At 48.1% G+C, this 20805-nt stretch overlaps 10 protein-coding genes across 10 annotated transcripts; 2 read left to right on the forward strand and 8 right to left on the reverse strand.

Annotated features, from left to right (window-relative positions):
- Nucleotides 1-410: 410 nt before the first annotated feature.
- On the reverse strand, nt 411-1145 carry FSST1_005070 (uncharacterized protein; the record flags this gene model as incomplete). The annotated part of the gene is made up of 1 exon (XM_083231308.1): nt 411-1145. The coding sequence occupies one exon, from the start codon at nt 1143-1145 to the stop codon at nt 411-413; it is 735 nt and encodes a 244-aa protein (XP_083088500.1).
- A 1751-nt stretch (nt 1146-2896) lies between these two features.
- On the reverse strand, nt 2897-4289 carry FSST1_005071 (uncharacterized protein; the record flags this gene model as incomplete). The annotated part of the gene is made up of 2 exons (XM_083231310.1): nt 2897-3906; nt 3965-4289. The coding sequence occupies 2 exons, from the start codon at nt 4287-4289 to the stop codon at nt 2897-2899; spliced, it is 1335 nt and encodes a 444-aa protein (XP_083088501.1).
- Nucleotides 4290-4978: 689 nt separating this feature from the next.
- FSST1_005072 (uncharacterized protein) lies at nt 4979-6441 on the reverse strand (the record flags this gene model as incomplete). Its single annotated transcript, XM_083231311.1, has 2 exons — nt 4979-6051; nt 6105-6441. 2 exons carry the CDS (start codon nt 6439-6441, stop codon nt 4979-4981), a joined length of 1410 nt encoding a protein of 469 aa, XP_083088502.1.
- Nucleotides 6442-8017: 1576 nt separating this feature from the next.
- On the reverse strand, nt 8018-9058 carry FSST1_005073 (glycosyl hydrolase family 61-domain-containing protein; the record flags this gene model as incomplete). Its single annotated transcript, XM_083231312.1, has 1 exon — nt 8018-9058. One exon carries the CDS (start codon nt 9056-9058, stop codon nt 8018-8020), a length of 1041 nt encoding a protein of 346 aa, XP_083088503.1.
- A 1826-nt stretch (nt 9059-10884) lies between these two features.
- FSST1_005074 (DUF2456 domain-containing protein) lies at nt 10885-11875 on the forward strand (the record flags this gene model as incomplete). The annotated part of the gene is made up of 2 exons (XM_083231313.1): nt 10885-11140; nt 11256-11875. 2 exons carry the CDS (start codon nt 10885-10887, stop codon nt 11873-11875), a joined length of 876 nt encoding a protein of 291 aa, XP_083088504.1.
- A 631-nt stretch (nt 11876-12506) lies between these two features.
- Nucleotides 12507-13695, reverse strand: FSST1_005075 (uncharacterized protein; the record flags this gene model as incomplete). Its single annotated transcript, XM_083231314.1, has 5 exons — nt 12507-12845; nt 12899-13117; nt 13188-13299; nt 13386-13586; nt 13637-13695. 5 exons carry the CDS (start codon nt 13693-13695, stop codon nt 12507-12509), a joined length of 930 nt encoding a protein of 309 aa, XP_083088505.1.
- A 227-nt stretch (nt 13696-13922) lies between these two features.
- FSST1_005076 (uncharacterized protein) lies at nt 13923-15314 on the reverse strand (the record flags this gene model as incomplete). The annotated part of the gene is made up of 1 exon (XM_083231315.1): nt 13923-15314. One exon carries the CDS (start codon nt 15312-15314, stop codon nt 13923-13925), a length of 1392 nt encoding a protein of 463 aa, XP_083088506.1.
- A 1184-nt stretch (nt 15315-16498) lies between these two features.
- Nucleotides 16499-17757, forward strand: FSST1_005077 (D-isomer specific 2-hydroxyacid dehydrogenase family protein; the record flags this gene model as incomplete). The annotated part of the gene is made up of 4 exons (XM_083231316.1): nt 16499-16863; nt 16911-16963; nt 17014-17104; nt 17154-17757. 4 exons carry the CDS (start codon nt 16499-16501, stop codon nt 17755-17757), a joined length of 1113 nt encoding a protein of 370 aa, XP_083088507.1.
- Nucleotides 17758-17819: 62 nt separating this feature from the next.
- Nucleotides 17820-19433, reverse strand: FSST1_005078 (serine carboxypeptidase S28-domain-containing protein; the record flags this gene model as incomplete). The annotated part of the gene is made up of 1 exon (XM_083231317.1): nt 17820-19433. One exon carries the CDS (start codon nt 19431-19433, stop codon nt 17820-17822), a length of 1614 nt encoding a protein of 537 aa, XP_083088508.1.
- A 562-nt stretch (nt 19434-19995) lies between these two features.
- Nucleotides 19996-20505, reverse strand: FSST1_005079 (uncharacterized protein; the record flags this gene model as incomplete). Its single annotated transcript, XM_083231318.1, has 1 exon — nt 19996-20505. The coding sequence occupies one exon, from the start codon at nt 20503-20505 to the stop codon at nt 19996-19998; it is 510 nt and encodes a 169-aa protein (XP_083088509.1).
- Between the last annotated feature and the right edge of the window lie 300 nt (nt 20506-20805).

The following is a 20805-nucleotide window of genomic DNA, read 5'->3' on the forward strand; positions in this document are numbered from 1 at the left end:
ATTAAAGAAATTATAAGGGGACGACTATTAGGAAGCAGAAACGTTTGCCTCCTGAGTTGTAAAGCTGAGAAATGCATTACAATCTAAAAAGAATGAACTGACCTACAAATTCCATCCTTTTTGCTTCCAGTGACCAGTATTGATACCATGAGAGTCTAATAACTCTGAGGGGGGTCAACTACCGTCCTGCACCATCTCCTCGTCTGCTCTTGTGCCCGCCTACCTAGTCATCGATGTGATATATCGGCTGCAAAGATCCATCACTCAGATCCATGCCAGTCAGGTTCCAAGCTCTCCCGGCGCCGCCGCAAAGGGCTGTGAACAAGATACAGGCCCAGTGTACCTTGACCACAGTCTCCATTTTCTTGGCATCTTCTTCAGACATCGGCATCTTGACTTGATGGCCGGATTTAATTCTCGTACCCATTTTCAACTTGTCTATTGGTGGGCAGCCTTCTTGGTACCAGGCAGAAATGAAATGCTTTTATCCTGTTCGCTTCAAGCTCGGTTTGACCACTATCTTTGGCGATGTCTTTGTTGAAATGCTTTGGCATTCTTGGCATCCAGCAGAATTCAAGTGTTACCAGGACCTGATATTGGTCGAGCTTTGTGTACCCCGCAAACTTGAAAGCACAATCGCCCCGTGAGAGATGCTTGTATAGATCGCTCTGAACGCAAAGCATGTTCCACGCTTTGTGGGAATTGCCAAGCTCTTTGACGCTGCAGATGTTGCCAGGTGCTCTCAACAGGTTGATACCAGCCAACTCGACACTTCCTTGTTTGAGAATCCCTGTGGCGTTATTGTGCTCCACGGTATCGTTCCATGTGATGGGAATGAAATAGAAAACCCGAGGTTTAGACTCTCCCGTCAGCACACACTTTCCCTCATCGCGCTTTTCGCACATTTCTTCCTGCTCCATGTCACGATAAACAGGATCAAGGTCTTGTTTGGTTTTGAAACATTTATCGTAGTACATCGTGGCCTTGATGGTGTCTAGGTCCTTGTTGAACAATGCGTGGTTGACCGGGTTCTTGGGATTCGGCGGCAGTCGAGCTTGTCCGCGGTACCAGTTTTTGTCTTTTGGGAGTGGATCAACCTGTTGAGGGTCCAACCCATCAGGTTTGTCCGATCTAAGGTGAAACATGTCTGCAGTCTTGGTCAGCCGGCTAACTCTACATACTCAGGGGCCAGTGGAAGAGTATTAGTTGTGCTTACAGTGTTTGCAAAATGGGGAGATGAATTCCAGCCGGCCTTGCACGACGAAAGGGGTGACACCGTTTGTCAAGGACAGTCGACCGCCGGTCTCGATCTTTTGCTTGTCTACCATCAGGATCGCGACAAGGTATTCAAAGTACAGTCGGAATCCAGGTCGTGATTTCTGGATCTCGGCATTGATGTGTTTGAGATGTTCGAGTCGAGATCTAGCCTCAAACACTCCAGGCACTGGATGATCCAACCGTTGGGCTGACATGGCGTCTTCATGCGAGAAGAAACTTTCGTTGGGAGAAAAGAACAAAATGGACGAGTGAGGTGTGTTGGTCAGGTTTCTTGTGATGGGAGTTGCTGCCCACCTGCCCGGGGGTACATTGGCATTGTTTCGCGGTTTCTCCCCTATGATCTATGATTGAAGGTCTAAAACTGACTTCATCTTGGGTTTATATAATAATTCATTGAGTTCGAGTAAGTGTTGCTTTTGTATTGTGTGGGAATTAAGTTGCCTCTTAATCCCTACTTTTTGTAACTTTCAGGCTCTAGAGCGAGGGAGAAAGTCAGCAATCGACTTAGAGATCGCGTAGAACCACCGAATTGATTATAATAATGCCCTGATCTGATCGATACGAACGGCGCATTTTTTTCACAAGCGGCGCCGGATATACAGGCTATTGCCTAATTAGGCTGCCCTTGGTGCCAAAAACACGGATCGAAAATCAGCGATGTACCTTTCTGGCCGTAAGCCTATTACAGTAAGATTGCCAAGAAATAACCCTTAAAAATGCGCCGTATTATGCCAGCTTTTCAGGGCTCTCATTGTCAGTGTATACGCTTGTTGCAATCCGTGTCAATCGATACGGGCACTTCAATCGATCCGGGCCAAAAAGGTACCTCTTCTGATTTTCCCCAATTTCCCACCCACCAAAGTCACCCCGCGCCGTATCGAGCGCGCCGTTCGTATCGATCAGATCAGGGCATAAGTTCACACTGCTGGGGGAAATGGTACGAGAATAATTTGTCTCCAATGGACAAACCTTTATGACCCGCCCCACACAACAGTTTGTCCAACGCAGTGAGACATAAATTACGGCAGATGGGCCACTCATTCAAGCCATGCCGCCCAGGTATGTCGTGGGAGTATCTCTCCCTCATCGCTCTGCATAGCTCAGGTGGAAGCTCGTAGATATTTAAAAGGTTAATGGTTCATATTTTTCGAGGAATTTGTAATTACACTCCAGCGTGTTGATGGTACAGTGCTACAGTAACGCTTCATAGGATGACACAGACACTTACCTAACTACCTACCTATTCAACTCTCTCATTCCAGTATATTATTACTTTTTTTGGTTATTCTCGAAAATAGAGAAGGTCGAGATATACTGTAGTTTACATTGATCAAACCAAAACGAATTAGAATTTGATGGTAGCTTTCAGGATAGGGCATGGACAACAGCATTTAAACATTAATCAGAGCAGAACAGTCGCAAGCAATGTATTTGCAGATAGCTCCACTAAAACAGCGAAAATACAATTTCAAGTAGTGAATCTATAGTCAAGATACAGCAAAGTAATGGTGAAAGCATAAAGAATACCCAAAGCCAGTTGCAAATCAGATGGCTCAAGCATTGCTCAGGCGGTTCTCGGTATCTGATTGAGCGTGCTCTTCTGTCCAGATCCTTGTTTCTATCCTACTTCTTCATCCATATCCCTTTCTCCTCTAAAGATACTGGTCTCGTCCAAGCCAAAGAATTCTTCATCCCTTGGCTGCAATGACTCATCTCTTTGATCCATGCCAGTCAGGTACCAAGCACGGCCGGCGCCACCACAAAGAGTCGTAAACAAGATGCAAGCCCACTGAATTTTAACCGCAGACTCAAATCTTTCCACATCTTCCTCTGGAATCTCTATATAGACATGATAGCCTGACTTAAGCTCTTGGCCAGATTCGGTGGTTATATTGTAGAAGTTGTTCTGGTAAAGTCGACGATGTTCTTTGGTCTTAAATTCGAAGATTAGCCCGTAAGCATACCTTGTTAACCCCAATGTGTCGTCACTATCGACGGTTTCATTGAATTTCCCATATAGAGTGGGCATCCAGAAAAATTGCAGCTGTACTGTAACCTTTCCATTATTAACTGCTTCTTTGCCTATAAACCTGAATGCACAGAGGCCCTGCTTAAGAAGGTCGCATATGATTTTGTCAATGCAGACCATATTCCAAACTCGATGGGTCTTTCGAAGCTCGCTAGCAGAGTGAATGTCGAGAAGGTCTATATTAGTCAAGTAAAGGCATGCTGATTCAAGATTTCCTGTGGCATTATTGTGGTCCACGGTATCATTCCATCCACGGGGAATAAACCAAAAGACATCAGGGTGGGGCCTTCCAGTTAGAATACATTTTTGGTCGCGGTCTTTGCATTTCTCTTCCTCCTCGTTGCCGATGCTCTCGGGAAAAGTCGAGTCGGCTATTTGAGTTTTGAAGGACGTATGGTAGATGATCGACCGTGCAATCGCCTCAGAGTCAATTTTGCCAGAGTGAAGACGTTGGAAGATCTCGGTGTCCAAAGGTTCCTGTTCTTCCGGCGTCTGGGGTATCGCGTGAGCCCATCGCGATCTGTTCAGGTTTGTAGGGTGTTCTACACCCACGGCAGGGTCTATCGGTTTGATGTTTTCGGGGTCGAGGTGCAGCATGTCTGTGTTCTTTGTCAGCTGATTCAACTTTAGTGTCAGTGAAGTTTCATATATTCTTACAGTGCTTGCAAAATGGAGAGATGATCTCCAGTGCATTCTTTAAGTCGACGGAGAGGCAGACGTCTGGCGAAAGCATACCTCCGGGATTGAGATGTTCAAGATCAACCAGAAGAATAGCGATAAGAGTCTCGGCTCGCAAGTGAAACTCAGGTCGTAGGCGACAGATTTTGTCACAAATTTCTTTGGCACAAAGGGTTCGATATCGGATCGGTCCCGACGTCCCATTCAAAGCATGGTATTGGTCATCAGTAAGTACGTTGGCCAGTATCGCTTCTACGAAGTCTTCAGTCTCCTCCTCGTAGGAGAATGATTCGCTAGAAGACATGATAGAGAACAATATTGATGGTTGTTTTTGTTACGATTTTTCTGACCACGGAAGTGTCTGGGTTCAAATAACTATAAAGACCTAATCGAGGAGAAAGTTAACGAAATCCCCCAATGTTTAACCCCGAATTAATGTTGGGGTTTGTTTTTTGCCAGGCCTTCTCAGTATTAACTTGTCCGCGCGGATCAAACTTTCAGTAAATCCTCAAATAAAGGTTCTCTCGATAAGACTAGGTTTCCCAATACAAACACGGCGTATGATGTCAGCTATGATAGAAGAAGCTTCTGTTAAGACGTGCACAATTTGTCCAACGGATACGATGGACACAAATATTCGCTATAGAACCCATTCAACCCCTCGTTCTTCGAGACAACACGTTGGTAGATTTGTACGATTTCCGAAGTCTGATAACGACTTTTCCTCTTGCCATGTACCTTTGGTCCATTTGAGATAAGTGTCAAGGAGCTTTAAGAGAACACAGCAAGCCGCGATGTTACGTTATTACAGTTAGTTGAAATGAAATGAAAACATTCAGCCTTAGGGACAAGACTTTAATATTCATGAGAGCAAAGTTACTGCATTTAAATTATTTGTACATAAATGTAATTACAAACAAAACAAGTTCCTATCTGGAGAGGTACGTAAGATAAGTGAAAAAGAGTGTTCCGGCCAAGTACAGACTCCATGGCTCAATCCTTATTCAGCTCCGTCTCGGTTTCTACAGCGCTTCCTCTCTCTGGGTCGGACGCAGAGGGCTTGAGGATTTCCGTCAGATCGACTGTGTTTCGGAAAGTGAAATCCTCCGGGGAACGATTGGATAAATCGTGTTTGAATACATGATCCCTCGGCTGCAAAAAGCCATTCGTTTGATCTTTGCCTGTTAGGTACCAAGCCCGTCCAGCACCCCCACAAAGAGCTGTGAACATGATACAAGACCAATGTATCGTCACCACAGACTCAAAGAGTACAGCATCTTCTTCTGGCATATCTATGAAGATAGATTGGCCTGATTGAGGCAAGTCTTCAAAGATCTCTGCATCCGGGCCAAAGAGGAATGATAGTGGCGGATGACAATCTATGGTGTGGAAATGCTCGAGTTCTCTTACTAGGCGATGGCCGCCATTCTCTTCGGCGTCGCCCTCGATGTCCATGACTTGGTTGAAACGCCCGTAAAGCACAGGCATCCAGTAAAATGTCAAGTGAACCTTAGACATGCCGTCATCGAGTTGGGTTCTATCAACATACTTGAATGCGCAGAGACCCTTTTTGAGATACTTGCAAAGAATTCGGTCAACGCAGATCATGTTCCAAGCTTTGTGACTTTTTCCAAGGCCTCTTACACTGAGGACATTATCCAACAGATCTATGTCAGTCAAGTCCATGCATCCAGCTTGAAGATTGCCCGTAAAATTATTGTTCTCAACATTATTGTTGAATGAGAAGGGAATGAACCAAAAGACCTCAGGGTTAGGTCTTCCTGTCACAACGCACTTGTTGCCATCGCGATCCTGGCACCTCTTCTCCTGATCAATATCACGGGAATGAATCTCTGGGAGAGTTTCTTTAGTAGTGAATTGCGTATCATAGAATGAGAGTATCGCATACTCTTCCACGTCCATGTCTTCGGGATCCAAATCCGGTGGCCTTTCTGGTCCCTTGGGTATGGCGTGTTCCCAGCGTTCGATGTTCTCTGGGTCATGGCGAAGGATGTTCGTAGTCTTGTGCTCGTGTTCAATGTTTTCTGGGTCAAGATGAAGCATGTCTGCAGTCTTGGTCAGCCACTTCTGCCTCATGATAAAAAACGGAGGCTCCTACAATGTTTGCAAAATGGTGAAACAGACTCCACCTGATTCATGAGATCGAAAGGCGAGCAAGTCTCTGGTGAAAGGTAACCGTTGGGCTCAAGATGATGAAGGCGAACTAGAAGAATTTGGGCAAATTGTTCAACGCGCAGTTTGAAGTCAGACTCGGGAATGCGCCGAAGGGCGGCATTGATATCCTTCGCATACTGGAAGCGTTTCTTGACCTCATCGGGACCAAATTCGGGGATCGGATGCTCAGGTTTGATGCAAGTAGTAGGCCAAAACTTGGTATGAGGTTCCTCTTCGTCCGTACCACGAATCTCACGAACGGGTAGGTCGTAATACTCCATTGTGTTGAGTGAACACCAGGTTAACGGACGGGTGAGGTGTATTGAGCAGGTTGTCTGATGGGACTTTTCCGTCAGCCGATGTCGGAGTTTATATACATGAGAGAAACAAAAAAAAAAGGTTAATAATAAATACTAGAGTTTAGTGCCGCATCTCTGCTGGCCAGGGTACCGATACTGTCACTGATAGGTAACACGACCCCTAGTTGATAACATCACGAATCTCTCACGATAGAAGCAGCGTTATTTGGTCAATTGACTAGATAATCCGCACCGAGCCTTTGGCTTCGGGCTTCTTCGTCTAGACTTCTTCCAGGTTTGACACCCCATCCTCGCGTACTTGTGGTCTCAGGCCACAACCAGCATGCTAGAGTCACGCCGTGGAAGAAACCTTGTCTTGAGAGAACCTTAGATTTGATCATTGTTGAAAATTTGATCTGCGCGGACAGATTAACCTTTGTTGAAAACCTAGAGGAAATTGAGAAGGCCTGGGCAAAAGCTTAAGGATCATAAAAAAAATAATAGGTAACACGACGGGAGACGATTGAGTTTGGCATGTCAACCTTGATGGATACCCAAAGTTTCTTTAGCAAGCGCAGAAAGGCACTGCCTAATCACGGTAAGCAATGGAGCTTGTTGCTTGTCAAAACAATCATCAGGAAGGGTCGCAGTCTGCGGCTGTAGCCTAATTGTTGCCTCGTATGAGCAGATAATAATGATTGGGTTTGACTTTTGAATAGATAACATCTCGTCTGAATCAACACCGTGCACGTCAACCAAGTTGTTCCACAAGGTTTGTGATTACTGGGCATAGCTTTCAAGTTTAGTCAGCTGGCGACGTTCGACCTCGGTGCCCTTATCAACGTGGAATAATTCATTATTGCCTCTACGAAGCAATTTGGATCTAACCACAGGAGATTGTGTGCACATCATGGCCCCATTTGCATAACCCATGGAGGCTTAGAAACCAGGCGGCAAAAGTCTACTCCTGCCTCAACTGAAGCCTGAGCTAACGGTCACCTTCGTAGCTTATGTCTCGTTCCATTCCATGTACCAAGCTTTATCAAGAGCTATGCGCATATGCACAATGTGTGGCACTTTCCGCGGCATGATGTATACCTGTGCACACAAAGATCCCGCCTATCGAGATACCCGGAGACAAAAGCCCCGAAGATGTTTGTTATTATGGTTTAATTTAGTAGCAGCCGACACTCTGAAAAGAACAATATTTATATATGTGTAGGTAGTATACTGCCTACTAGTTACGAATAGCAGGACTCCTTAGATCAGGCTGTTTAAGTTTTACCTTAAAGCTTACGTTCAAGCTTCCCAGGACGACTCCGGGACTATCACCGAGCATTAAGGATACAAAAACATGCGTCAATCATGGAGGCCAAGATGAGGTACTCAAAGTAATTTTATTAATCGGACTCGAGGTCACAAATATACAGCAGAATATTGAAGGTTCATCCCATTTGTCGGGGTGGGTGGACAGGACACAATGATCCTTGAAAGGTTTTTTTACACAACCACGCTCAGCGGGTTGCTGGAGAAAACCGAAGCTCTAAAAAGGGAGAGCTTAGTTCATCATGTCACGAGCGTGACGGCGGGCCTTCTTGGCCTTGCAGCCAGTCTTGGTGGGCTGGGGAGCAGCGGGAGCCTCAGTCTGGACGGGAGAAGCACCGCCGTTGTTCTGGTTGTCGTTACCGGAAGCGGGGGCAGATTCGACAGGGGCAGCGGACTCAACGGGAGCAGCGGACTCGGCGGGAGCAGCGGACTCGGCGGGAGCGGACTCGACGGGAGCAGCGGTGTTGGAAGGAGCGGAGCCGGAGCCAGTGGTGGGGGTAGCGGGAGTGGAAGGGGCAGAGCCGGAAGAACCGCCGGCAATGTTCATCTTGGGGCCGGGGATGGGGTAGCTGGTAGGGTTGTTGTAGAGGTCGAAGACAATACCCTCCTCATCGGCGGTGTAAAGGCTGGTACCAGCAACACCCTCGGGCTGAGCAGTACCATCAGACTCAACCTCGAGGTTGAAGCACTGAGGGTAGTTCTGGGCACCGTTCTTCTGGCCAGCGGCGTGAAGAGCGATGATCTCGTGGCGGAGGACGTAGTTACCGGCCTTGATGGAGGTAGGGACGGTAACCTCCCAGGAGTTGCCAGCGGCGATGAGGTCGTCGGAGGCAAAGTTGCCACCAGAGGTCATACCAGCCTCGGCAATCTTGAAGAACTTGAGGCTGGTCTTGTCAACCTTGGCGCAGCCATCAGCACCGCAAGAAGCGAGGTAGTCGATGACGGGACCCCTGTGAGACTCGGGCCAGGTGTCCCACTTGATGGTGATCTTCTCACCGGCCTTGACCTTGGCGGACTTGACGGCGTTCTCGGAGCCACGGTGGCAGATGATGTCGGCATCACCAAAGGCAGAGGGCTCGACGAAGCCGTTGTCAGTGTTGGTGGCGAACCAGGCAGCGAGCTCCTTGCGGGGGTTGTCGTAGGGAGCGGAACCGGGGTTGAGACCCTCGTACTTAGTTCCGCCGACGGTGATGGACTCGACGTGGCCGTGAGCACGAACGCCGGCAGCGGCGACAAGGGCAGCGAGAATGGTCTTGGTGGTGAAAGAAGGCATCTTGAAAGTTGGTTTGGTTGTGTAAAAAGAAGTTGTTGGTAAAAGAAAGTGTTTGTGATAGTTGATTCCGGCTGGCGGTGTTAAAAAGAATGAATTGAACTACTTCTGTCAAAGAAGAGTAAAAGAATGTGCAAAGATCAAAGTGAATGGAATGAAACTGCTGTATTGAGACTGAGTGAGTGAAGAAGAAGAGAGTTGATTTGGAAGCGGGATGTCTGGTCCTTCTTATATCGAATCGAGACGGATACGAAATAGGTAGAGCCTCAAGGTTGTACGGGGTAGTTTCCCGCCTTGGACAAAGTCAGAGACAGGGATACCATGCTCGGCCGATATGCCATCAGGGATCTGACGCCCAGGTTGCATTGTTCGTGGCCCGGTCAGTTTCAGGGGACCAGGGTTATGGTGGTGGTCAAGGTTAAGCGATCGAGATATTAGCAGATCATGCAACGATTAATGTTGATGTGCAACGAGTGATAGAGTCTGATGATTGAGAGCCGAGAGTATAGTCCGTGTTCGTGGTCTATAGTAAGGTAATCGTCCAAATTGTTCCCCAAGATCTGGTAATGGTCGAAATAAGCTTGTTGGTTGCCAAGATGACTATACCATGTCATACGGTGGCTGTTCCTTCAGTTGACAACGGTCAAACCATGTCTAGAGCAGTTGAACAAGCGAGCTGACAGTTTCTTCCAAGCGAAGGGCCCTTCCCCCCCTCTCTAGGGACGTGCATCTCTGAATGAGCCGCCGTACCTGAAACTAAAGACAAGGGAGCAAGAGTAAAGATGGATGGAAAAAACAATATCGTGGGTTCCTGCTTTAGCGCCGGAAGAACCATCAGAAGCAAGCAAACGGTTCTTATTTTTCCGCAAGTCTTGTTAGATCCCGCCCCCGGTTAAAGTGGTCCACCCTTGTCTTTGTCGACTCCTGGGTCAATCTCCCTGAGACGTTTATATCTTGGCCATGCGCATCCCCTGACAGCTTCAATCTATCCAGGTGTACCCAGATGGGATGAGATGGGACGGGAAGCCTTATCCATATTGATATTAACATGGACTACTACTTTACAGAATGGCGGTAGACTCTGCCCAGGGTTTGAGCCGGATGACAGGACCGAAAATGCCTACTGTACCTGATTTAGCGTCAATCTTTATCAAGAGTAAGATAAAGTTTCTTCTTTTCTTGTTCCAAGACCCGCCCTACGTGGCCGATTGGATCGGGGTTGCATCTACTAGTGAAACTCTACAAGTGTCAAGATAGCGTCTTCAGAACCACTCAAAGAAGACACAACCACCCTAGACCACTCAGCGTCTACTATTACCAAACGTTTTGTAATGTAATGTTTATCAATATGTATGTTTCTATAAACTGTCAATCGTGTATCAGATATCAGAACATTGTTTTAACCGGCGATTGATACTACTATTGATATAAACATGGTGTGATGATGGCATACGCCTTTAACTAAGCGGTAAAGAATGGTGCGATAAAAACACCATCTCAACAATATTCAAGGGAAAGTCACCCTATAGCCGTGTAAAACCGTAGAGATCTACCTGATCATTCATGATTTTGGCGTCAAGTCTCGCTTATGAGTCAATCAACCCAGTCCAAGCTTCTCCTCTTGAACAGTGCTTTTCCTTCTTCTCCATCTTCCACTACATTTTTCGGACAGTAATTTCCCACGACCCCTTTTACACCGCTTGGCGACCCAAATTTCGCATTCGCATACGCAATCTCAGTCTTTTCAATTCATCCGAACAACCAACTTGTTCTCTGCCTTGATTTATTATCTGGAGAAACAATAAACGGAAGAATACGCTAAAATCGACATGTCAACTCTGATGGCGCAACATGAAACACAGGGGCAGGTTCTGCAACAAGCCAAGCAGGGGTTGGAGGGGTCCATGAAACCTGTCAACCCTGAGATTGATGCAGACGAAATGCAGGAACAGGAACAGGAACAAGAGGAGGGGCGAATGAGACCAAGCTTGAACTTTACTGGTCATCAGCTCTTTTATGTGTTTGGCCTTGATGGTGTGGGTGCCATGCTTTTATCCGGCGGCGTTAATTTTGCTTTGGCTTACCGTGAGTTTATTCCTGTCCGACCTGACAATCACTCACTACCTTTTGGGTATGATCATCGTCATGATATGACACAATATGAGAGACGAGACAGAAAAGCTGACTATCCCGTCTACAGCCATGTACACCACCCAAGACACCATCAAAAACCCTATACGCTTGTTTCAACTACCAAACACGTTATCGGGCGATGCCGCTGTCACCATCATCATCCAATGCATCCTCACCTGGTTCGTCGAGATGGGTCTCGTCAGCTACGACCTTTCCAAGCGCTCCGTCCAACCTGTCGGCTTCATACCCGAACCGTCTCAGCCATGGATGAGATGGCTTTTCTTCCTTCCACCTTCTGATTCCAGCGACTCGGAGAACGAGTCCGAAAAGGTACAGCCGCTCAACGATCCCAAAACTGATTCGGTGTTCAACACCGTTGTGCAAGGAGCGCTGAGGGGCTTCATCTTTGCTGTCGCTGGGTTCATCCTCCTCTGGCCTTTGTCTGTTGGCATTCTGACCACTCTTGGTGAGCGCGACGGCGGAGACTGGCGGTATGATGATCATTGGGCACCACAGGCCTTCAAGGCTATTCTCGGTGGTGTTCTTAGTCTTCTAACGACACCACTGATGGCCTTGTTCTGGCTCATCAAGGCTGGCTGGGAGGGGAACGATGAGCGATCTAATGCCAGAGAGTCGCGGCGGAGTCAGTACGCAGATGCGCAGCGTCAGGATGAACCAGCTGTATGAGATGCGACAGCAAAGTGCATCGCCTAAATTGAGTTGAAGCGCTCATGGTCAATTGAGCGAACGAACTAACGACTTGACGGAACTTTGGAACCTCATAATAGCACGATCAATAATAGTAATAATAAATGGGAGGGCGAGATATCTTAGGTAGTGATAGGAAGGTGGGAATGCGATTGACAAGAGGAAGAGGCACAAATTCATGAGAACATGACGAATTACAATTAATTATATAGACTAATATGACATATCGCACCAGAGCTCAGTTCCTACTCCTGCAATCATGAAGTTGACCATGGAGTGACGTCCTCAATTGAACCTCACGACTGCCGAAGTGAAGAAGAAGGCAACAAGAGTATCACTCGCCGTGATGTTGAGATAAAGAAACGTAATAATGTACTGAAGAATGTTATCCGGATATTCGCTATGTACGGAATCCTCCAACAGGCCCATTCGGTCCCTTGAATGCAATTGGTTTGCACTTGTAGTCATCCAGCATGAGGAAGTCGTCGTCTTCCCACGGCCACTGTGGACTTGTAGAGTAAATCCACAGAGTGTCAACTTTGCCAGTAGTCTGGAACTTGATGTTGACGCCCATCCACCTTCCAGCCTCGCCTGTTTCTCTGGGCCACCGCTATCCAATTGTGCTAGGATTATCGTTCCAGAACGTCCAGACGTAAGTCGTCCACCAGTAGTATGCCGAGTCGCTGTTGTCGTTTTTACCCTTGCCGGGTTTCTTGTCACCCTTGACGTAGTAGTACTTGTCGATCCAGAACTGGTAGTCGCAGCTGAAAGTCACGCCCTTGCATGACTGGACGTCCTGCCACAAAATAAAATTGATGTTGTTGTAAAGCTGCTTCGTCTGGAGAACCTTGCCGTGGGCATTGTCAAGCCAAATCCTGTCCCAATCGTACTTGGATTTGTAGGATGCGTACCACGGGTTGGTGCCGGGCTCGTACTCGGAATCGCCGTCCTTGATGGGTATAGCGCATGTCTCTTTTGCGATCGCTTGGCTGTGACAGTTACGTCGGTGGACAGAGTTGTGATGATTGTGGATGTGACTCCATTGGTGACGGTGGTGGACGTAGTCAGTGTTGTAGTCGCGATTGTACCAACAGTGTTGGTAGCCTCGACTGAATAGACCGTTGTCGCATCAGTGAAGATGGTCTTTGCATATGTGAACTCCTCCACGTCAGCGACAGCATAGGTCCTTGTGGCCTCAAAGGAAGCAATGAGGGCATCGTTCTGCTATTCCGCGTTGCTACCTGGAAAATCTTAGTTGATAGGAGTGCATGTTTAGATGCAAGAGGCTTACAGTAATTGGCTGAGATGGCAGTAACGGGGCAGCAGGGCCAGTGGTGGTGTCAGTTTCGGACTCGCTGATGGTGTAAGTTGAAGCACCTGTGGTGGTAGAGTCCGTAGTGAGGCTGGAAGTACCAGTTATAGTATCAGGCCAGAGACATTGGTTGTAGCGTCGCCGATGGTCTCAGTGTTGGCTTCGGTGGTGGCAGACTTGGTAGCGAGGCTAGACACATCAGTCATAACATCACTGGTCGCATAAGCCGCGGCTGTGGTGGCAGAACGTGTGTTGAAGACAGAAACATCGGTTGTGGCGTCACTGGCGGTGTCAGTTTTGGCATCTGTTGTGGCACCACTGGTTGTGTAACTGGCAGAATCCGTATCGACGGAGGTCGCAGAATAGGAAGCAACCGTGCTAGAGTCTGTCGTAAAGCTGGAGGTACCTGTAGCAGGGCCAGTCGCCACAGCAGTAGTCTCCGGGCCCGTTTGTCGTCGTAGTCGTAGCAAGACTGGCAGGTAGACATGTTGGGCGTGGTTTGGTCAAGACCCTGTGGTGGCGCTATAATAACAATGGTCTCGTTTCGAGCCAACAAACGCATTCAACCAGGGCATAAACATATAGACATAGCGGTTTTATGGCGGTATTCACGCTGAATGTGGCAAGATAATTCCACGGCAGTATAGTATAGTGTATGTAAATGTTATGTTTTAATTGTTGGATATTAAATATTATCTGATCCAGACACCAAGCTCACATCCGTTTAGGGTTAACATACACCATCACCTCCTCAAAAGCTTTCACCAACGATATACCCAGCGCTTCAATCATGGTCCAGATCCTGAGCGGGATATACTTGATCAGCCAGAGCATACCCACGCCGATCTCCCAGATACATGAGCCAAGACACCCGAAAAGTGCTTCCAGAACATCGTAGGTCATCTTGCCAAAGGACACGATGAATGCACCAATTGCTTTGGGTGCGTCGATGAATATGGCCCGGGCGAGATAGCAGAAGCCATCCCAGATGTCTCGTAGTGTGATACTGCGAAAGAAGGTGACAATGGCCATGATCGTTGTGTGTAGGAAAGAGACGAGCTCGGCAAAGATGTCGGCAATGGCTTTGCCGATGTTCTTTAGTCCGCTACCGATCCATCTTAGAATTGTCATCACACCGCCAGGTATTCTCTTCAACAGTTTCCAAATCGCCTGGAAAACGCTTTTCAAGAATGATGGGATCTTCTTTATACCCTTCCAGACTGCTTTCCCAGCGCTTTTGATGTGCCCAGGTATCGCAACAACCCCTCTCTTGATCTTCCCGGGTATTTCCTTCACAAAGTTCTTGATCTGGTGGCGACGCTTCCAGACTGCAAGACAGACCTCCTTAGGCGCATCGTACAAAAGAAGTTTGGGACAGTCCCAGAACAGTAGCCGAAGAAAGTTGAACAGCCGCTTTGCAGCGCGTTGTAGCCTCTCCATCTGCTTGCGATGCACGTGCATCCACCTCTTCCACGAACCACCGCGAAACTGAGGCAGATATTGTACGATTTCGCGATGGCGGTTCATAGCTGCGAGTCGTAAGGCGATTGCGCCGTCTGGTGCAATGAGGTCGTGTTTGGCGCCGTAGTCTTCAATCAGGACTTTGACCAGAGCCAGATGACCGCGATCAGCAGCAACCATTAACGGAGTGCGCTCAGGCAGGTCCTCTGGCGCGACTGTTTTACCCTCGCTTGGTACGCGACCATAGTGATTGACGCTTGCGCCGAGAGCGACGAGGCGGCTGACCATTGGCAGTTTGCCCGCGCGCACAGCTGCTATCAAGGGCGTCTCTCCGCATCGACTTGTTGTATCGGGCGAGACCCATCCACGGGCTATGAAGTCAGCGATAACGTCATCGTGGCCGTTTTCGATGGCGAGAAAGAAGGCGTCGACAATGTCTGTCTCGATACGGTAGGCTTCGTGGTACGTGTTCCAATCCGCGTCGACGGTAAGGCGCTGTAGATTCGTGGAGCGGCTAGCGGGGGAGTAGAGGATAGGGAACTCGATGCAAGAGGAAGCCTCGATACGCTTCAGGAGGTCATCGTTGTCGGTCACCGAGTATGCCGGGACGGGAAGGTCTGTGGACGGCGATGATGTGGATGCCATTTAGAGTTGTCGCGAGATGAGTTGAAGGATGGTCATCCCACCGGGGGATAGGCTGTTATTTGAATGCATCTTTCGCTCTGTAGTTTTCCTCAGGGTGGGATTAAATGTTTGTTGGGGTTCATGGCGTCGGGCAGTGCATGTGAAGTTGAAGAAACCATACCAAGATTGTGGAAATGAAGGTTGTGGTTGCTCAGCTCACTGCACTGCCACCGCCAATGACATGCGTGGATTGTTGACTGCTGTGGGGTGTTTAGGTTGACAGCCAGCATTAGCGGGGGTGGGCTGTTTGTAGGGCTGATGTTAATATCCATGAATGGAAGACACATAACAGGGACCTCTCAAAGCCTCCAGAGGTTAAAATTGTAGTGTAGCACCGAACCGCATCAAGCACAATTACAATTGGGGGCTACCTACTAAGCTTCAAGGTGCATACGTGTACCTCTTGTCGCCAATCATTGTTGTTGTTCATGTCACCTACAACACTTCAAAGGTTTAGGCAACCACTCAAACCCGAGAAAATATAAAGTGTAAATGAATAGTTTAATAGGCTTCTTGTTTTAAGAGAAGGTAATCTAAAGCTCTAAAAGAGCCAATCTGAAGTCTTCAGATCAAGAAAGTGAGTTGAGTGGACGCGATCCGATATTGGTATAGGGTAACATCCTGCCGACCAGTTGGCGTAACACCACGAGCCCATGAACTAAACACTAACGCGACAGAAGGCTGGGACTTGGTTTGGCGTGTTCTAGATTAACGTATCAGAACGTTTTATTGGATTTTGAGGACTGGGATCGGCCTGACCATTTGTCCCTCTTACCACCCAGCTTTCTGTTGTTACCGTCGTCGTCACCCCACTACATCGTTATTTGGATCGGACTTCCAAGAGTCAGTCTTCATCTTGGTGCGCCAAGGCTTAGAAGGTACTGACCCATACGCTTTATGTCTGTAATAGCAATCAATAACAGCAGTAGACAACAGGATATCATTGTCATCGCGCCATTTCCCATCTCCTGCTCATTATCGTAACAAGTAACTCGTTATCTCGAACGTCAATCTACCCCACCTTGACGCGATGATGATCTCCACCTTGCCGCATCCTTTATCCTCTTCTGCACATTCACTCAAGTACCCAGGAATATCTCTCAATAGCAATTCTCTGATTAATTTCAATACTTCATAACGTCGCCATGACGCTCATCGTAACAAAGACTAATAAAAGCCTCAAGGGCCACAAGGCAATCATCCTTCTGAATACCGAGTCTCCCAAAACCCAGGTCGAAGCTATCCAGAAACGATTCCCTGACCTGACTATCAAGACTTTTATTGAGAAGAAGCACAACGAGCCTTTGGAGCCCGAGTTTGATGAAAAGGAATGGAAAGATACCACTATCATCTTGACCGCTGTGGCCACTGTTCACCTATTGCCGAAACCAGAGCAGGTGCCTCATCTGCAGTATATCCAACTTACTAGCGCTGGTGTGGACCATTTAACCAAGAATCCCCTTTTTGCCGAGACAAAGATTCCTATCTGCACAGCTAATGGCGTTCATGGGTGAGTCGTGATCAGTATGAGTTTGAAAGGTTGCTGACAGTAACAAGGCCTCAAATCGCTGAGTGGGTCATCGGGACTTACCTATCCCATAGACTTCGATGTGAGTAACAAGGATGATCCATCGGAAGCATCAATTAACAGTATACCAAGTGAAAGAATACTCCAAACTTCAGGACCAAGGCCAATGGCACCGTCTCAATAATGACCCCGAAGATGCCATAGACACAGCTGGCAAGCGAATGTACGAAACACTCAACTCAAGAACAAGAGTACTTTCTAACACATCACAGTGGAATCTTAGGGTACGGCAGCATAGGACGTCAGACAGCTCGTCTATCCAAAGCACTAGGCCTGGACGTTCACGCCTACACTCTCCATCCTCGCAATACCCCGGAGTCCCGTCGCGACGACTCCTACACACCCCCAGGCCTCGGAGACCCAGAGGGTGAATTCCCCAGTAAATGGTTCTCAGGCGGGTCCAAGGAAGATGTCCGCGCCTTCCTCGACTCAGGCCTCGATATCGTTGTCATCGCATTACCGTTGACCGAGAAAACGAGGGACTTGATTTCAAAGCCCGAGTTTGACATACTTGCCAAGAAGAGAACATTTGTAGTCAATATCGCCCGTGGACCTATTGTTAACACGAAAGATATTATCGAGGCGTTGAATTCTGAGAAGATTGTGGGTGCGGCGTTGGATGTGACTGATCCTGAGCCGTTGCCTGAGAACCACCCTCTTTGGAGCGCAAAGAATGTGATTATCACGCCTCACATCAGTGCGAATTCCTCATTTTACTACAAGAGGTTGTTCGACATCTTTGGTTTGAATCTAGAGAGATTGGGTGCGGGGCAGAGTGATCTTATCAACAAGGTCAACAGACGAGAAGGCTATTAGAGCTGGAAAATAGATATAATCATTCTCAAAGAATTCAATTAGCTATGAAAGCGTTAATGTCTTTAAAGGTCTGCAGCACCGTTGCCCTTCTCCTTCTCCCAATCCTCCAACCAAGCCTTGGTAAAGTCGACGATATCCTGCTGCGCCTTCTTGACAGCAGGGGGAGGAAGTCCGATCTCCTTGCTACCAGGAGCCAAACCGTTCTCATCCCAGTGGTGCACACCGTAAGGAATCAGAATGAAGGGCTCGCTGACAGTGGACTCTCTCTCCGGCAAACCAATGGCATGAGGAGTGGCAGCCCTCCAAGGATCATATTCGCCGTCGATGAAGGCCACGCGGGGGTAGCTGAAGTTGAAGCCGCCGAGCTTGTTGATGGATTCAACATTGGGAGGCGTAGTGATGTTGAATTCTTCACGGCAGGGAATCGTGTTGTATTCGATGTCGATGAGACGAGACACCATGGGAAGTTGGTCCTTTGGCACACCAGATCCAGTTTGCCAGTATCCCCATTGTGTGCAAGTCTGATATGTCCACTGGCGCAACATGTTGTCGGGGTCAAGCTTGGTCTCGTTCATTGACCCCCGGATAGAATAGCACTGATCTAGTGTTCTTCCGTTACAACGTCCAGACTTGTCACTCTCAACGTTGGACCTTATGTAGCCAATGTAGTTGAGGAAGCGATTTGTCATATACTTGAGCTGTTTCTTGTAACCAGCGGAGATGAGCCACTTCTTGACATACGGCGCGAGGTGTCGAGTGCTCGCGAAGAGAATGTCTTCCGAAGAGACACTGCCGCAGTACAGACCGAAGCTGGAAGAGTCGGATGCAGGATCCCAGTTGTTGCTCTGCAGGGCTCCAATACCTTGAGAGATGGCCGTGGCGAAATCATCATCTCGAAGACCGAGGAGACCAAAAGCAATCTTGAGCTGCTTCTTCTCTTCCTTGTCATCGCCAAGAAGGATGTTGTCGACGACGTGGGTGAGCTTCTGTGTGACCTTGGCACAATCGCCTGGTGCAAAGAGACGTGCGGCCTCAAAGTACTGCCAGTAATCGACAATGGCTGCGGTGACACCAGATGAGGAGATACCGCCCCAGAAAAGGTCGGGGTAGATCTTGCGCGCGAAAGCAGCGAAAGCACCGGCGTAGGAGCCACCGTAGATGATGTAAGGGGTGGTGGAAGCAGTTAAATTGTGCTCCTCCATTCCGGGAAACTCGACATGCTGCGCAAAGTAGGCTGTGTCGGCAAGGGCTTGCTCAGTCGACAAGAAGCGCATATTCTCAGGTTTCAAGTCTGGCACAGGGAAACTCGTTCCATAATAACGATGCTCGAGGATAACGCCGATACCGCCCGTGGCGTTGGCCAGCATCTGGAGAATACCATGCTCGAGGTAGGGAATTCTGTCCTCGCCTGAAGTTTCGCCCGACGCGAGAATGATGACGGGACCACCCTTGCGGTAGTACTGGGCGTCAAACCAGTATCTCAAAGGGAACTTCTTGTCAGAGTGAGGCTCATAGATGGTGTCATTGTGGAAATGATCGACAGGAACACTGATGTTGACGGCCTTGGGACCACTGTCTTTGGCGCGAGCGGAGAGGGCGGGAAGACGGTACGCGTTTCCTCCGGCGGTAAAAGCCAAGAGGAAGGCAGCGCAATTGACAAACCATCCACGCGCCATGTTTGCTAATGATGCTGATGATGAGGGATCTTGTTGTCCTGGTTAGAAGAGGCGGGGGCTTCTGTTGTTGATATACCAATGCTGTATCCGGCACCTTCCCAATGCAGATCAATGGTCGCACTGAGATACAGAAGTTCCCCAGGCATGTTCAGGCTAGTATAAAGCTTGACAAAAATAATAGACCATCTCTGGTCTGATTGTGACCTAAAATGCACCAATACTTTCGTCCGGTCTTTTCCTAGTCCCTGCCAGGTTCTAGCATTTTGGTGCAAAGATCGTCATTCATGGGAACCTTTGTAAGCTTTTGTATCACCAACGGCAAAATGAGCCGATTCATTAGTGGCACTTTAATCGGCGGCCTATTGGGGCCTATGAAATAACGTATGTATCACGTTGAGAAGGCAAAAAGCCACAATTGCATGATCATATATTAAGAGAAACACCAGTTTTTGCCCTAGCCTGGCTTTTGCCCGATATCGCAGAAGAAGGTACATTACATTGTAACTTCTGACCTTTCAACCTTGACTTTTTCGGCAAGTTGGGCATGTACATATCCGATCCATCAGGGCCGGCACTGGTGCGAGGAAACCCAATACGGCCTCTCTTCCGTTTTCTTGTCCTCGTCGTTGTCCTTGGCCCGGAACTCCTCACCCCTCGGCTGGATCGAGCCATCCAGTTGTTTTATACCAGTCAAGTACCAAGCACGACCAGCACCACCGCAAAGAGCTGTAAACGTGACGCAAGCCCAGTTGATTTTGACCACAGTTGTGTACGGCGTTACCTGGTTTTGAGGCATCTTGACGGTGATGGTCATACCTGATTCTAGCTGACGGAACTTGTCAGGCCAATGTTTTTGGACCAGTTTCGGCGGGGGACAGTTTTCGCGCTCGAAGATAGCGAGGTCTGTTTCCTCGTTGAATCGTCCACGCAGCTCGGGTATCCAGAAGAATTTCGAGTGCACCTCACTGACTTTTTCACTGACCTTTTCACCGACGTGTCGAAATGCAGTGAACTTGAATGCACAAAGACCCTGTGTAAGAGCATCATAAAGAACCGAGTCAACAGAGAGCATATTCCAAACTTGATGCGTTTTGCCAAGCTAAGTTACACTGTGGATATTGGCTAAGAGGCTAATCTTAGTTAAATAGATGCATCCTGCTTGAATATTGCCTGTGGCATTATTATTAATCTTAGTGTCGTTAAATCCCTTCGGAATAAACCAAAAAACACGAGGGCTAGAATTTCCTGTTATGACACATTTATGTTGATCGCGCATCCTGCAATCCTTCTCTGCCGCCTTATGGCCATCAAAGGGAAGGCTCTTGGTATCCTTTCTAGTTCTTAAACGCGAATAGTAGTGCATCGACAGTGC

The sequence above is a fragment of the Fusarium sambucinum genome, chromosome I (genome assembly GCF_050947815.1).
Source record: "Fusarium sambucinum isolate potato_lamoka chromosome I, whole genome shotgun sequence".
NCBI classification, from domain to species: Eukaryota; Fungi; Ascomycota; class Sordariomycetes; order Hypocreales; family Nectriaceae; genus Fusarium; species Fusarium sambucinum.